Genomic DNA, 16065 nt, shown 5'->3' with positions numbered 1-16065 from the left:
AACTTTGCTGCTGCTGACTTAGGATGGGAAGCCCTGGTTTAGCTTGAGGCTCACTCAGCAGATTGCTCAGGAACTTCTTGATGTCTCTGCTCCGAATTTCCAGGTTCTAGGGAAACACTGACCCAGTGCTTTGAATTTGTTGCTAGATTTCCTAATGAAAAGAAGCAGGTTCCAGAGACATCTGCAACTGTCAGCTTGGGACTGTTCCCCATGCTCCATCATCACCAGGCTCCAAACCAGCATCCTTTTCCCCCAAAATACAGTGGGCAACAGGAAGGTGCTCAGAGAGGGAATAAGAGAGCGTGGCACAGAAGAGCAAATCCCGCTGGTGTCTTCTCAATATGCTCTGAAGAGTTTCCAGGCTTACGACCCAAGTGTAATCCCCCTGAGAGAGGACAGCTACCCAGGGCTGGGTGTCACCTGCTCTGGAGCGGAGATGCCCTGTGGCAGAGTTGGAGGCTCTGTGGAAGGGGCGGAGGGAGCTGCAGCCCTGCCAGTGGCACGAGCTGGGACCAGGCTGAACACTATGCCCATGACTAGTGAATTAGCAGAGTTTGCTCCAATGTAGGGCTCAAATTCTTCTCTCAAATCAGGCAGCCCTTCTAAACCTCGCTGAATAACGCTGCGAACGCTGGTCTGTATCTACTAATGAAGAAAAATAACACTGAGGAAAGGGATTTTGTGAGCCTTGAGGAGGGACCTGGAGCTGCAGGCGGATTACTACGACAGGTACCCCATTTGATGATAATGGCTGAATTAGCATTTCACTCTCCACCAAAGTCTAAGCTATCTCTACAGGAACAGCTGTTAAACTATTTGCAAAGTTCAAAGAGTACGTATTAATATTTTTTTTCCCTTGAGTCACATTCTTCAGATTCCCATGTAAGCTTCTTAGAAAGGGCCACGCCAGCTGTTGAAGAATGAAGATTACAACATCCTGCTAATGCAGTGCTGAAGATATTTAAAGGTATTGTTATTTATTACTGTTATGCACGCATGGCCACACTGGAAGGGGTTAAAATGGGGAAGAAAACGGTGCTTTGCCGAACAGGTGTCCTTGAGCAGTACCCAAGGACACGGAGATTGCTAATCCTGTATTCCACAGCATGATCAAATCACCAGGCAACAGATATAAATAAAAAAAGGCAGGAAATAAGGAAATTTAGATACAAGTGTGTCAGAGGGAAAATGAAGATTCATTGTGAAGAGGCTGAGAAGAGAAGAAGAAGGAACAAAATGACAAAGGCACAAATGATAAACCAGTAAGAACAAAAGAAAGGGGGGGGGGGAAGCCTCTCTGTGAAATACATGTCTGTGACAGCAGCAGCCAAATCAAAGATGCTCCTAGATTATATGGTTTCTTGCATAATATGCATTCCGGTTCCCGCTCAGTGTTTGTCTTTCAGCTAGTGCACAGGGAAAAACCATATCTGAAATGGGACGTGAGCAACCTTTATTTTGCTTGTTTCATCAGGAGGAGAAAGCAAATTTGCTTTGTGGGAGCAGCAGCACCTGCTCAATGGCAAATAAATAGCCACAGCTTTGATATTACAGTGCATATAATCATTAGCAGCACAAATGGCAGAGGATTAACCCTCCGCTTGCTGGCCTGAGATACCTGGCAAAGAGGTGGCATCTTGTTTCTGCTTGCAGAAATGCTCCACATGTCTGTGGGGCTGAGACTCTGCCTGCTGGGGGCAGGGGTGTGTGTGTGTGTGCACAGGACCACCCTTCCTAGCCCCAGGCACTGGCTGTGTTGCACTGGCAGCATGGCTACAAGCCACTGGCATTGGGGTTTCCTCATCCCTCTGGCACTGGCCCAGAGGCCACCCCACGCTCTGCATAACTCCTCTGTACACGATGGAGTAGGGAGGGATGGATGGACACGTTTGCAGGCACAGCAAGGCGCGTGCTGAGGGCTGCTGACACGTGGCAGGGGATCACAAGCCCAGAACGCCCTGGCTGAGGTTGGGTTTATTGGACAGCTTGCTTTGAACCCCCTCCCTAGTTGCTCCCTGACTGTTCCGCCTGCTGCTCTCCCACAGACAGGAACCAAAACACACCCAGGGCTGGGGAAACACTGGGCCCACTGCAAGGTGGAAAATAAGATTTGTAGATCTCATCTGCTGCAGAAACTACAGTGATGTAAAGGACTGCTTAATAACTGCATGGTGGGGCTGGGGTCTGCACATCAGCCCTCTGGAGACATGATGCCCCAGCCCCACCCTGAACGTCTCGAGGCTGTGAGAGATCCAAGCCTGGGACCATAGGCCAGCCCTAAATCAGATCCTACAGCCTCAAATCCACCCTCTTTTCTCATTTTAGGAAGAGGGGAAACTTTCTTTAACCAAAACCTTCATCATAATTGAACAAGAGCATCCAGATTTGGTTCTTGCTTGCCTACTTTGTCATCACTGTGTTGGCTTTTCCTCAGGCTGTCTTCTGCACTTCTTTCTGCAGTAAGAATATGAAGAAATTCTGTTGACAATAGACCTAGGAACAGTGCACCAGGTGAAACACTTCCCTTTTCCAACCCTCCCCAGAGAATGATGCTCCTGCTCGGTGATGAGCCGAACCATGGTCCAGTGCAGCCTAGACTCCCAGATCCCAGCAGGATTTTGGCCACTGCTGCATATGTTTTGCTCAGTCACCATCCCCTCCTGAGATGTGCCAAGAAAGCGCCTGGCATGGGCTGCTTGCCTTCATCATGAATGCATCATGTCCTGCAGTCCTTGGGAGAAAGGATCTGCAGGACAGCCTAGGCACTTGTTTTCACATATTAGAGATATTTTTTTAATGCTGTTATTTTCTTTTCCTTTTTTCCTTTCCATTGCCTTATGAATCTAAACAAACTTAACTGGGGATGCTGGCAGAGGAAAGCAAACAGGGACTAAATAAACTCTCTTCCAGCCAAACACTTCAAGAGTGAACGTGCCACATCGCACAAACCAGCAATACGGTCCCAGAGCCAAAGATAAATAGTGTCCCTCCAGCCGGAGTCCCGGGCAGGGAGGTAGCTGTCGTGGGAGAAAAGTATACAGCTGGAGACAAAGCCAGGAAGTTAATATTTAAGCATTCAGACAAGGAACAAATGACTTAATTAAATCAATTACAGAGGGAGAAATGGATCCACTTAGAAAGCGTGTGTAAAGAGACGGCAAGGCTGCTACTATCTCATAAAAGAGAAGAAGGGAGAGTTAGCAGGGAAGATAAACGGACTGGTTTAATCCCTGCTGTTAATTAAGAGCTGAGCATTTGCACTGCGCTGAGTCAGGGTCGCACCAGCACTTCCATTATATAAACCACATTTGCAGCTGAGCTCAGTGCCCAATCTACACAGCTATTTGCAACCAGATGGAGTAAGGGAGAGGCAGACCATTACGTTGGGAAGGATGAAAGCAGGAGAAAGAGGTGACAAAAAAGCTTTTCCGCACTTCTGAACCTCCTACGCCTTGCACCAGTAGCCCAAACTCAGCCCCTGCCCTGCAGCTTCCCAGGCAGTGGGTCTGGGGTCAGCCTGCTGCACAAGGAGGGGATCTTCCTCCCTTCTCAGCACGAGAAATTCCTGCATGATCCCCCAGCGATCCATCCAAAGAGGAGAAAAGGGAGGATCATAAAAACATTAAAGCAACATTTTGCACAGTATGGAGACTCCAAATGGATTAGCAAAAGGGCTTTTATCTGAGATGATGCCCAACATGGTGCAGGGTGGAAAGCAAGACTATTTCCTAGCATAACTTCAATTTAAATGCGTTTTCCTCCCTGCTGCTCCCTCCCCAAATGAAGCTGCTGCGAATGCTGGCCATGGTGACCCAACGGGACATGGAGCCAGCCTGAAGTTGGCAGCCAGGCTCTAGGAGAAGGGCTCACCGCTCATGGGGATTGTCACTTAAAGCATGTTTGGGTTCAGAGACACATCACAGTGTCAGATCTCGCTCTGCCTGATAAAAAGACATACTTGCCATGGAAAGTGTTCCCTGGGGTTTTCTCAATAGGCAACAAGCAATTACTGGCTTTTGTAACTGATTCAGCATCAACAAAACAGTTAAAGCAGGACATAGAAGTCTCTGTATGAAGTAGAATGAAAGCAGTTGACAGCTTTGGGGCAGAAAGGTTTCCTCTGCGAGGCCACTTCAGACATCTAGTTTCTAAGCATTAACGTTAGATTTGAGGCCAGTGATGTAGAGAATTAAGTTTTTAGCTGGTTTGCCGTCACTCCTTGTAAATAAATAAGCGAATACAAACTCATGTCCTGTCTAAGGCTATAAAAAACCCATGTCAGGGACAGACCACTGATGTTTCTGCAAATTATGATCTTATCAAGAATAATTAGTTGTTATAAAATTTTGCTCTTCCTCATGTAACAACAGAGATTTTTCTAAAAAGGGGGCAGAGGCAAAGCAAACTTAGCGCATCCTTTTGCAGCCCTATCCCTGTTCTGCCTGAGACATGGGTCAGACTCCCCTCCTCGGAGCGTGCGGGTGTCTAGGGCACCCCAAGGATGCGTCCGAGGGCCAGGTCACATCGCTGCCACACCGGCTCAGGGCTGGGAGTGCAGCATGCAAACCACTCGAGCATCGCTTCGAGTGGCAGTGAGCACTTCAGCACCGCTCCTGAAAATAGCTTCGTTTCTGTGCGTACACTTCAGGCTGTTTAAGCCCCTGGCCATGCTCCAAATGTGCTTGGGGAGGCTCTGATGCTCTGTACCATGGAAAAATACATTTTAACAGTTCAAAGAAAAAAAACCCCGAGATCAGTAACTCACTTGCTTTTGCTCTTCTCCCAAGCTGTCCCACATTGATGCAACAATTTTTGATACGTCTCCAAAGGTAGCATTGGGGTTCTGCCCCTTGATGGCTGCTTGCGTGTCTCTGAAAAACAGGGCGTAGGCTGACACTGGCTTCTGGGGCTCATTGGGATCCTTCTTTTTCTTCTTCTTTTGGCTTTTGGGCTTTTTGCCCAGGTCTGTTGATGGTCTTTTCTCTCCAGTAACCTGCAAAACCAAGAGATGGAACTTAGTGGTCAGCAGGGTGTAGTCCAATATGTGTCCCTGCTACAGCTTGTTAGCAAGGAGGATGAGAGAGGGCACGGGCAGAGGGCTCCCAGCGTGGAGAGGAGGGCAGCAGCCCTGGGGGTCTCTTTGGCCCCTATGACCCTCTGGGATCATTACACAAACTACAGGTGGGTGTCTGAGGCCAGCTTGGGTGCCTCCACACAGCCCAGTTCACAACTTGGCTTCACCCCTTGCTGCTCCAGTGGTCCCTGCTCCAAAGCTGGGGCTTACCAGACACTCATCCTCAGTCACCCCCCTTCCCCCTCCTCCTCCCTGGCATCACAAGCTAACTCACTCCTTCATCTTCTTCTGGGACCTCTACAAATGCCTTGCTTCCCAGCCAGATCCCTTCAGCAGTCTATGAATTTTTCCAAACTCAGCTTCCACATGTCTTGTGATTTCCAGCCTAATAATCCTCCTCTGCAAGCTGGTTCCGACTTTTCTCACCCACACATGTGCTGGTGGCTCTGCCTCCCCATGCTCTAGGCAGGACACTCGCAGCCATTACGCTGGGGTCATCCAAAATTTGTTTCACCCTGCTAACAGGTATGTACCCCTATCCAGGAAAAATATCCAGGAAATAAACTACTTTAATGTTATGTATGAAACACTTTGCATGCACTGCTCACTCTTCACAGCCGCTCTGGGTGCAGCTGGGTGACTAGGTCAGGCTGCACCCACACTCAGTGCCCTGTGAGTGGCTGAAACAAGGGGAGCAGGACACAGGCAACAGTAGCTGGACTTTGTGGCTGCTCAGCACGAGACACTGCCACTGGGCTGGGAAGTAAAACAGCAAGGCTGGAAACAGGGATGCTTCCAGTGAAGGCAGCACAGAAAGAAGATGCTAAGGCTGAGCCTCTGCTGGGATGCCCTGGGCAGCCTCTTGAATATATGGGACTGCAGAAGCCTCTGTGATGGTGTGCAAAGGAAAAGACCCCTGGAAAGCACTTGGCCATACATCAAAGCTCTCAACACATTAACAGTGGTCAGTGAAAGCTCACACTATAGGGAAGCACTGTTACCCTTATTTTATAGCGGAGGAAACACTCAATACACCAGAGGTTAAACACAGCAGAGAATAAAACTGTTTGCTGCCAGTTGGCTGCTGCACTCTGGATCCTCGAGGGCAAACAGGGCGCCAGCACCTCTGCCTGCAGACCTGCTGTGCTCAGGCACAAGAGCTCAGCCACTACCTGACTTCAGCAGTCCCTGCCCTACCAGGTACATGGGCGAATTGTATTACTTAGAAAGTTGTCCAGCCTGTCACTTAGAGGTCTAAAAAAAAAACCTTAAAAAAAATCAATTGACACAGGTCTAAACATCAAGCCACTGTGAAAACTATGTGTCCCAGTGAGTGCTGGGAGCAAAAGGCCTTTTCTCATGATGGATTTGCTGATTTGATTGTGTGCTTGGAAGCACCGGGATTTAAGAGGCTTCACTTCAGCTGGCACAGGCCAGGCACAGGGAGGAAAGGGCAGCAGCACTCCTGTTCTCTGCTCAGCAGCTCTTGACTGGTCATTAAGTTCAGTATCAGTGCAGTGACATTTGTCAAACAGACAGTGACCATTAGTGAATGAGCAGAGAGACCAAAAAAATCGTGTTTAATTTAAAATTGCCCAATTGGGCTTGAATGGGAGGCCTGGAGGTGAAAGGCCAGCTTATTAGGAGAAAAAAAATTTCATGACAGGGCTTCAGCCCATTAGCAAGTGAGATGGTATTTTAACTAACTGTAATCCTGTTTGATTCACTTAAGTGCCATGGGGGGGACTTGCTCTCCTCACAGCCGTTGACCAAGCAAAGGAGCTGGGAACAGGCGCAATGCAACACAGCTGTGACAGTGGTTTTACAGTCGGTCCTGCTTAGGCAGCACCAAGGGGCAGACAGTATTTATGGAAACCAGACACTGCCTGAAAGGCTGCCTGGAGCCATCAGTTCCCAGGAGGAAGCACAGCAGATCAGGACTTTGTTTTTTCCTGGGGTTTACCAGGTGTGACGCAGCACAGGATGAAACAACAGCCCAGCCTTGGACTGCAGAAGATGCTTGAACAACCTAAGCCACGTTCACAGCTAAAAGAAAGCCCCGGTGAGCCAAGACCTTGCTGCTCCAGAGCAACTGCATCCCCCAAGGGCTAAGCCATGCTCAAAGTGATCGTGAAGGCTTGTGCAGCAGGGTGAAGTGTGTAGCCACCAGCCCCTACACGGACCTGCTCTGGAGAGGCAGCAGAAGGTATGTTTAACACCAGATGTGGACTGGGGCAATTCACTGGACACAGATGTGATCCCATAAACTGGTGGCTTGGTGCCTTCTTAGATGTTGAACCCGTGAAGAGCAGGAACCTCACGGACACCATGATTTTAATAACTATGCAGAGAGATCGCTAATCTAACTGGAATCTAGGCTGTAACCACCTCTCCTTCCCGTGCATGTGTACACCCCCCTGAAGCGATGAGGCAGGTAAATGCATCAGTGAGGCTGGGAGAGCTCCTAAACTCATGAGCTCCCTAGCTCAGAGGACCTGCTGGACCTGAACTACCTGCTGGCATCAGACTCTATTCTTTAATGTGTGAGCTTCTTGGTCACAAGATTAATTTCTGCTTGTTAAATGTTGCTTTGATGACTTGTTGCAGAAAGGCCCTTAATGGCCATATGAAAAATGACCGAAGGGTGAATACAGCAGCTGTGTAGATAGAGAAAGCAAACAGAAACCTGCAGGCCACACCACGGTTCTGCTGCTTTCTTTACACTTATGGTCTCCTTCCTCCATCAAATACATCATTCCTGTTCCATCTGTCTTGCTGGGTAGTTGACAGTGCAGAAAAAATGATGGGGCATGCCCTTAGAATTAGGAAAAATTAAAATCCCTGAAAGTTGTCGTAATTTGGACATCGCCAAATTCTTCCCACCCCCACAGGCATCACTGGCTCAACACAAACAGACGATCAAACCCCAAAGCCATGTCCTCCCTCCCCAGTGACTCCTGCGGCCCCAGATGGGTGATGCTGAGAGGCAGAGAGAGAGAACCTGGTGTGAATGAAACTCATTTTCTGCTGACATGAAACATTTCAGCTCCCAGGTAATTGTCTGGAGCTGTGTGACATGGGCTCTGGGAGATGGCAGACAGTGGGGTCCAGTGGCACAACCATGTGAAACTGCAGAGTTTGAGAAACTCCATCTACTTTCAAACACGTGTATCCCTTCTTTTTACAGTTTTATTCCACTGAAGCTGTTTTTGCATCCATGTGTGCACTCTGCTTTGATTTGTACCAGTCTGAAGTGAAAGCTGCCAACAGATGAAAAACTACAGGACTGGTGTGAATATATTTGCCTGGGTTTCCATGGAAAGGGGAAGGTTTTTGCTCAGTCCTAGCATCTTCCTTGTTTTCCAGTCTCTGCATTGTTTGCTGCTCTGGTTATACATTCAAATCCTGTCACAACCATCTATTGTTGTGGGATAAGGTTACAATCCCAGTGCTCCTAGTGCCATTCTTGGATCAGCACCTTCCAGGAGAAGGTTTTCTATGAGAGGCTTTAATCAAAGTCCCCCAGGAAGCCCAGTGATTGACCTGCAGGCAGGGAAACCTACCGGGTGTTAAGGCAGCAACCCTGCGATTGCTGCAATTTGCCCTCAGTAAATAACAGACGGAAGACTCATGAAACACACCATGTGTTGTTTGCTTTGCTGGTGCACCTTGAGAAAGATGGGCAACAACCAAGATATCCCCCAAACCCTAGGAAATCCTTGGGTTTCATGACGCTATGCTCAGCAGCAGTTGTGTTGGCTGTAGAGGCAGACTGTGCCACTAAGACATTGCTGCCTACCTAAAACAGTCTGGGTGAACTGAAAGGCATTTTTTTTTTTTTTTTTTTTTTTTTTTTTTTTAGCAAGCCATGTACGGTGATCTCAGTTAAACTCCTCCCTGTGTTATTTTCCTTCCATGGTTTGGTATCTTCTACCTGTCACCAGAAGTCTAATTATGCACCCAGGCATTTGCAGAATGTTAGCTGTTAGCTCTGAACCTGTTTTGCTCATCAAAACCCTCACTGGAGGAAACTCTGCAGCTTGATTGACCTGGTAAACTATGGAGAGAAGAGCCCAACTCTGACTGCCAAACTTGCTGCAGGCACAACCCAAGCATGTGTGCTAGCCTGCCATGCTGTACTTCACCCTAGGTTGGAAACAATCTTCCATCCTCGGGAAAGTCTCCCACTATATATACATTTTTAAAAAAAGACCAAAATTCTGTGCTCTTGTTAGCGCAGTTTATCCCTTACTGAAAAACATCATCTGCTCTTTTCTCGCTGCCTGTTAAAACAGGCGTGACTGCACGTACCTTATAATGTGACTCTGTCTCCTCTTCCTGAGTAGAACTGGAGGGAGATGGTGTAGCAGACTTACTTCCCGGGGGCGATGGGGAACCGTGGGTAACACCGCTCCGCATCCCCATCTGAGAAATCAGCTGTGTCTGGCTGAGCGCGCTCATGGGGCCGGCCAACATCCCGGGGCGATTGATCAGGGGCACTTGACGGTTGGACTCATAGGACGTGGCGTCTGAGTGGACCATCTCCTGGATCTGAGTTAGGAGAATATCACTTTGTAATTACAAAATGTAGTTATTTGTTTATTATGCTGTCAAATCACTTTAAGACCAACTTATTAACAGTTATTCTATGCAGGTGGTAAAATCTTCCTCATGCCCCCTTCCAAACAAGCCAGGAGTACTGTGCACCCTGGGCTCTGCTCGTGCCATGGACTACAGAGAGGGGCTAAAATGTCTTTGTACATCAGTCTGTGTGTCCAGGGGGTGGCCCTGCCTGACTCAGGGACCAGTGGTGTCTGACCCCTACCAGGGGTCTGAAAGAAAAGTTCATCAAGGAGCAATTTTTGGCCAAATCACCAGGAGAAGGGAGGGCATTGTAATGTCCTGGGCATTTCTGGGGCCAAGCCTTGTTGCTGCACACGTGAGGCCATCACTGAGCACCAGCACATGCTGTGCCAGGGTATCAGGGGCCTGTGGTTGACAGTCCAGCCCTGGGACATCAGTGATGAGGCATCAGAGACTGTGGATCCCAAACATGCTCTTTCTGAGCAATACCTGGCATTGACATTTTAGTAACTACATAGGTGAAAAATTATCTGCTTGTGTACCTTATGACGGTATCACACCCAACCCACCTCTGTACGGCCCTCTGTACGGCTGTCGGGTCACTAGTGCTGCTAAAGTTAAACCTAGAAGCAGTCAGCAGAACCCCAGGTCCCCGCTCCTACCACGTCAGTCTGCCCAAGGCTGTGACACAACCATCAAGCCAGAGGTTTGCATGTCCCCGAGCACCAGGACATGCCTCGCAACGGACCCCAGCGAGCGAGGGCAGGCTCTGCTGGTGGTCACCACCTCATTACAACTCCTCCTGAAGATGACTCTTCCAATTTTAAATATTACGACCAGTTCCAATCCCACTGAAATGAATGTAGCAAAAAAAAAAAAAAAGCCCAGACAAGGGCAAAGAAAATTATGGGCTGCTTCTTAAGATTTCCCAGTCAGGGAAGGAATCAGAAGCGAAGTATGTGTGTGCAGGTAAGAGATGAGGGAGGAGGCTACGTGACAGAGTTGTCCCCAGAAACGAAGAGTTTCCTAATACCTATTTCTCTGTTCTTACAACGTGAGAGTGAGGGGATATCTGATGGACCGCAAGGCGACTAATCACACACGGCTGCAGGGCTGCACGGACACAGCAAAGGCCACCGGCACAAGCGCTGCCTCCTGAGGCTGCCAAGCCCAATGCTCTTGAAAGATTTGAAAGAAAAATGAAACATATATATATGGCTAATAAGAAATGTCGAATGCTACATTAGACAAAATAAAAGTATCTTGTGAGGTGTATATACCCCCCATATCATGGCATAAACCAAAGTTCAAGTGGCTGAGTCAGGTAGGAGCAGCAACCCCTTGTCCTGGCCAAGGAGGGAAGAAGATATGAGATGGAGACAAATCTGGCCATGCTGTAGGTGGATGGAAGGTTTTGGAGCTGCCCTGCTGTCTGCTGAGCCAAGACTCCATTTCTAGTTTGTACCATTTTCCCTGAAAACCCCATTTTCACCCCAGGGGCCATCCTGGCCCAGCCACCCCCAGTAGCAGCGCTCAGCCCCACTGCAGCCCCTGTGGGAAAAGCCAAGCTGCCTCCCTCTCCACAGCCTCATCCAGCCACGGAGAAAGCCAGTGGGAGGGAGAGCAAGCCCTGCCTGACATATTTTACAGACTTTTTCTCTTTTATATTAATCTGATTAATGTTAACATGAGTTTAAAGAGCCAAGCTTTATTTATTAACAATCTTCATTTCCGATAAGCCCGCTGAGGTGCAATCTCTCATTACCAGGGGAGGCTTGCCAACTCCATTAGCAGCACATACAGAAAGAAACCCAGGGAAGACCTGAAAGGGCTCGGTAGGCTTCAGAGGAAATAAATCCAAATGCAAAACCAGATTTACTGCTGTAGGTCAGGAATCAAGAGCTTTACACAACACCTGGCAGCATGTTCTGCTCTCTTTCGGATTCTCCATTCAGTAGAGGAGCGTGTGTCAGGGGAATGGATTTTCCTAGATCTGCCCTTGTTCTGTATTAATTACTAAGTGCAGGGTTTTAACTCGAAGGAAGAAAATAATTTCTTTCATTTCAACAGCATGAGAAGTCTGATCGAGGCTGACTTAGGGGCCATGCTGAATCGCTGTCCTCAGCTTTGGTGGTTGCAAGGAAATACCAGCTCACAGAGGCAGCAGCAGTGGCTTTGCTCTGTCGTGGAGCTGAGGAAACTCACTCCTACTTGAACCACGGCAAGTTTATGTGCCCTTAAAACCCACCTTATTGCAGAGGCCTGGCCTCTCCTTGCCATGCGCTGCTGCATGGGAAACCCCTGCCAAAAAGACATCGAGGACATGCATGCTGCAGCCAAGCAAGATGGGGCTGGGCAATGGGCTTGGGCAGCACAGGAGGCATTAGAGAGGCAATGAGGGAGCAATTAGAGAGGGAATGGCCAGGGGTGAGACAGCAAAGGGGAGTCTGCAAGGTGGGAAGACAGGTCAGCACCCATCTGTCAACTAAGTGGCAAGCTCCTTCCCAAATTCCAGTGAAAAATGTACATTTTTCTTGGATTTTGTCAGTTTAATCTGGACCTTTCATGCTGGCGAAGATCTGCCAGCTGCTAAGGAAAAGAATAATTTATTGTCCTTATTTTAAATTTAAATGAAGAAAAAGTTTAGAAGATGGGTGTTTTAGGAATAGGGAAGGCTATGAAATGTGGCTTAAAAATTTTTAAAATTTAAAATAGCTCATTCACAATTGCAGCCACAGCAGTCTCTTGGGCAAATACTGTATTAAGACAATTTTTTTTGAAACTTTTATTATGTGGCCAATAGACCACAACGGCTCCGTTTATCCATTAAATATGTAATCATACACTTTTTCTTTACAGGGCATGTTATTTACGCATCAGAGCAGAACAAGTCCAGGAGCGCAATTATGGATATGGGACACGTGCTGCAAATGCTTATGAAAATTTGTAGGAAAAAACAGAAACCTGAGCCCTGGCTCAGAGAATCTGTGCAGAAGCCTCCTGCTGCCAGCAACCCAACCACAGCCTTCTCTTAAAAAGCAGAGACACAGCATTTTTCCTGGGACATCCCCCTCTCCCAAGGATATCTTAACCCAAGAGGCCTCTTCCCAAGCAGCTGCCTATTTCTTTACATCATTAAAAACTGGTGGTTTTACTTAATACCTTTGCTGAATATTGCTGGTTCTGACCCACTCTCTCACTCTCGATGTCTCCACCTCTTCTCCTTCCAGCCAGGAGGTTTTGCAGAAGAACATGTACAGCCATGTCCCTTGCATGCAACCCTGCTGACTGGGGGGGGGGGGGGGGGGGGGGGGGCAGGATCTGGCCCCACCATTTGTCACTCATTAAATTTCTTTCCACTTCCCTTTAAAAAAATTGCAGTTTTGGAAGCAACACACCAGGCTACCAGCTCCTCACAGCCCTTGCCCATGGCTCTCAATGTCCTCAGGACTGGAGAGGGTGAGCAGTGGAAAAGCTATTTGTGTTCTCCAGATGTAAAATGTTTGGGGTGAAAATGAAGACGAGCAGCTTTTGTGCAGCCCCAGCACTTCTGTGGGCTTTAGGGTGATGGCAGCTTTTGCTCAGACTGGGGAAAGGGTTAGTCCTGCTTTGTACTGCGAGACCCTACAGACACTGAGCTATTTCAGGGGCCTTAGTTGTGCACCTGAACTAGTGGATATCCCCTCCAAGAAAGAATCAAGGAAAGAGAGATCCAGCAGCAAGATTCAGAGATGCTCCTCTGCAGCAAATGGCCTAAGTAGGCAAGTAAATGATGAATGAAATTGCAATGATGGCAAACCAAACGCAAGGTTTCCCCTGTTAAAGCAAACAGCCTCTTCTCCCACTGCACACCAGTCCATCCAGGTGGGATGGAACCCAAGCCACAGGCTCACTGGGGCTGCACCCGTGCCTTCCCCCTCCACAAAGTATTCAGCATCCCTGCAGAGCCCAGTGAAAGCACATGCATAATTAAATAACTGCCCTGCAGACATGATCAGCTCCGTCAGCAGGAGGAGCGGCTCTGAGAGCCGGGTCAGATCCCGTCTCCATCCCGGGCATCCAACGCAACAAGCTCACCGCCAGGTGCTGCAAAAGGCTTGGGATGTGTTTGCAGCCTCCACTGAAAAGATGTTTTGCATCTCAGAGGAAACATGAGTGAAATGTGATGTAGTCATAGCTAAAGTAATTAAGTGCATCTTACTTAGCAGATTCCCAAAGGCTGTACTAACTCAAAGACAGCTCCTTTTTTTCCCACAATATTTCAGTTTTTTTAATGAATATGCATATCAGGCCTATAAACGCTCTAGCTAATCCTAAGAAGAAGAGAAAAATAGGCTGACAAACAGCACATGCTCTGTGCCCCTTGTTTCTGGGGAGAAGGGTAATCCAGTGAGAGTGACAAAACACTGCGAGTAAGAGCCTGGCTGAGGACCTGGGCACTCTGCTAGAAAAGATAATGTTTTGAAATACATCAAGTCGAGCTGCAACTTAACAGCCCCCCCAAATTCATACGTAAAAGGCAGCTCTTTCCAGCAGTAAGAGCTACAGCACTGACCAACAGACATGGGGCTCAGGCAGGGAGAGCTGCTGTTGCTCAATGTCCTCTTCTGCAAAATACTAATTCCCAATTGAAGCCTTAAGGCAGGTCCCATCCCCGTAATCACCTTCCGCCTTCCCTTTGCATGGGCTTTTTGTCCTCCTCCTCTTGCATTCCTTGGTTTCAGCCACACCTTGAAGATATCACCATGCTTTGGTGGCAGAAGTAGAAATTCAGACGTTCTTGTCATTCCTCCATGGTGTGTTTTGCCCTCGCTGCATACGTGGAACAGTGATGCTCCAAGCTGCTCCAGCCTCGCCGGCTGCCGGCTGGGCTGTGATCCCAGGTGGGATCTGTGCCGAAGCACTTGCAGATGTTACCCAGCAGGAAAGGAAGAAATTTGGCTCGAGCTTGCCGTACAGTGTTGGCTGACCTCCGCTGCACTGCAGCCCCCCAAGCTAAAGCAGGGGGGGTGTAAAGCAGGGGGGGCAAAGCTTGGGTAAAGCAGGACATGCAAAAGACGATGGCCAAGACCAGCGGGAGTGGGCAGATGGCACAGCTCCAGCCCAGGGGCATCGCCCCACATGCTGGGGAGACCAGCACATAGTGGGAACCACCAGGCTTCCCTGCAGAGAAGGACTGGGGTTACTGGTGGATGAAAAGTTGGACATGAGCTGGCAGTGAACACTTGCAACCCAGAAAGCCAACTGTGTGTTGGGCTGCATCAAGAGAAGCGTGGCCAGCAGGGAGAGGGAGGGGATTCTCCTTCTCCGCTCTCGTGAGACCCCACCCCCAGTACCGTGTCCAACTCTGGGGCCCCCAACATCAGAAGGACACGGACCTGCTCGAGCGGGTCCAGAGGAGGCCACAAAGAGGGTCTGGAGCACCCCCTGTGAGGACAGGCTGAGAGTTGGGGGGTTCAGCTGGAGAAGACAAGGCTCCGGGGAGACCTTAGAGAGGCCTCCCAGGGCTGAAAGGGGGCTTATAAGAAAGATGGGGATAAATGTTTTAGCAGGGCCTGTTGTGATAGGACACAGTTTTAGTTTTTTTTTTTTAAATTAGAAGAGGATAGAGTTAGACTAGATATAAGGAAGAAATCTTTTATGATGGGGTGGTGAGGCCCTGGCACAGGTTGCCCAGAGAAGCTGTGGCTCCCCCCTCCCTGGAAGGGTTCAAGGCCAGGTTGGATGGGGCTTTGGGCAACCTGGGCTAGTGGAAGGTGCCCCTGATCATTGCATGGGGTTGGACTAGATGACCTCTAAAGGTCCCTTCCAACTCAAACCGTTCTATGATCCGATGACTGCCACCCTTCCCAGAGTGAGCTCACATGGGTGGGCTGAGCAGAGCTGCTGGAGCCTTCTCCAGCCAGGGTCTTCCTCCCTGGGCGAGAGGAGCAGCTATTCCAGGGGTCACCACAAGGCTCATTGGCAGTACAGCTTACGTCTCCTTAAGTTTGTTCCTGAGAACAAGCCATTACAATCACAATCAACCAGGGAAAGAAATTATCTGCTGAACAGCTTTGAAGCAAAGTTTTCCCAGCAGGCTTTTTCTGTATTGGAAGTTTAAATGTAAACGCATCACCATAGCTGAAATGCTTAAAGATGATTTACTTAAAAAAGAGAGAGCAGGAGAGAGAGAAGCTGATAAGAAAATATATCCCCAATTACCACCCCTCCTCTTCCCGATTTGTAACTGCTCCTAATAAACTTTCATGGTCTATGTAACATGCTTTAGTGCAGTGACAAATTTCTGCTGGAATTTGAGATGTCTTGTTCAGAGTAATAGCTATCTCACACAGGTGCCCAGCTGCTATTGTAAAATCAGTAAGCATTTAATTGAAACAAATGACTATAATAATAGTACATTATCC

The 16065-nt window shown here is 48.5% G+C and overlaps 1 protein-coding gene across 1 annotated transcript in view; it reads right to left on the bottom strand.

The window, feature by feature from the left end:
- TOX2 (TOX high mobility group box family member 2) overlaps window positions 1-16065 on the bottom strand; it is a 91505-nt gene that overhangs the window by 16069 nt on the left and 59371 nt on the right. Inside the window, exons 3-4 of the mRNA XM_026862163.1 lie at window positions 9386-9625; window positions 4766-4993 (exon numbers count right to left, since the gene is read on the bottom strand). Coding sequence (XP_026717964.1) covers window positions 4766-4993; window positions 9386-9625 — 468 coding nt within the window. The remainder of the gene's footprint in view (window positions 1-4765; window positions 4994-9385; window positions 9626-16065) is intronic.

This window comes from Athene cunicularia, assembly GCF_003259725.1.
Source record: "Athene cunicularia isolate RWA chromosome 20 unlocalized genomic scaffold, athCun1 chr20_part1, whole genome shotgun sequence".
Classification (NCBI taxonomy): Eukaryota; Metazoa; Chordata; class Aves; order Strigiformes; family Strigidae; genus Athene; species Athene cunicularia.
The sequence above is the reverse complement of the archived record's forward strand: the minus strand, read 5'-3'. Positions and strand labels throughout refer to the sequence as shown.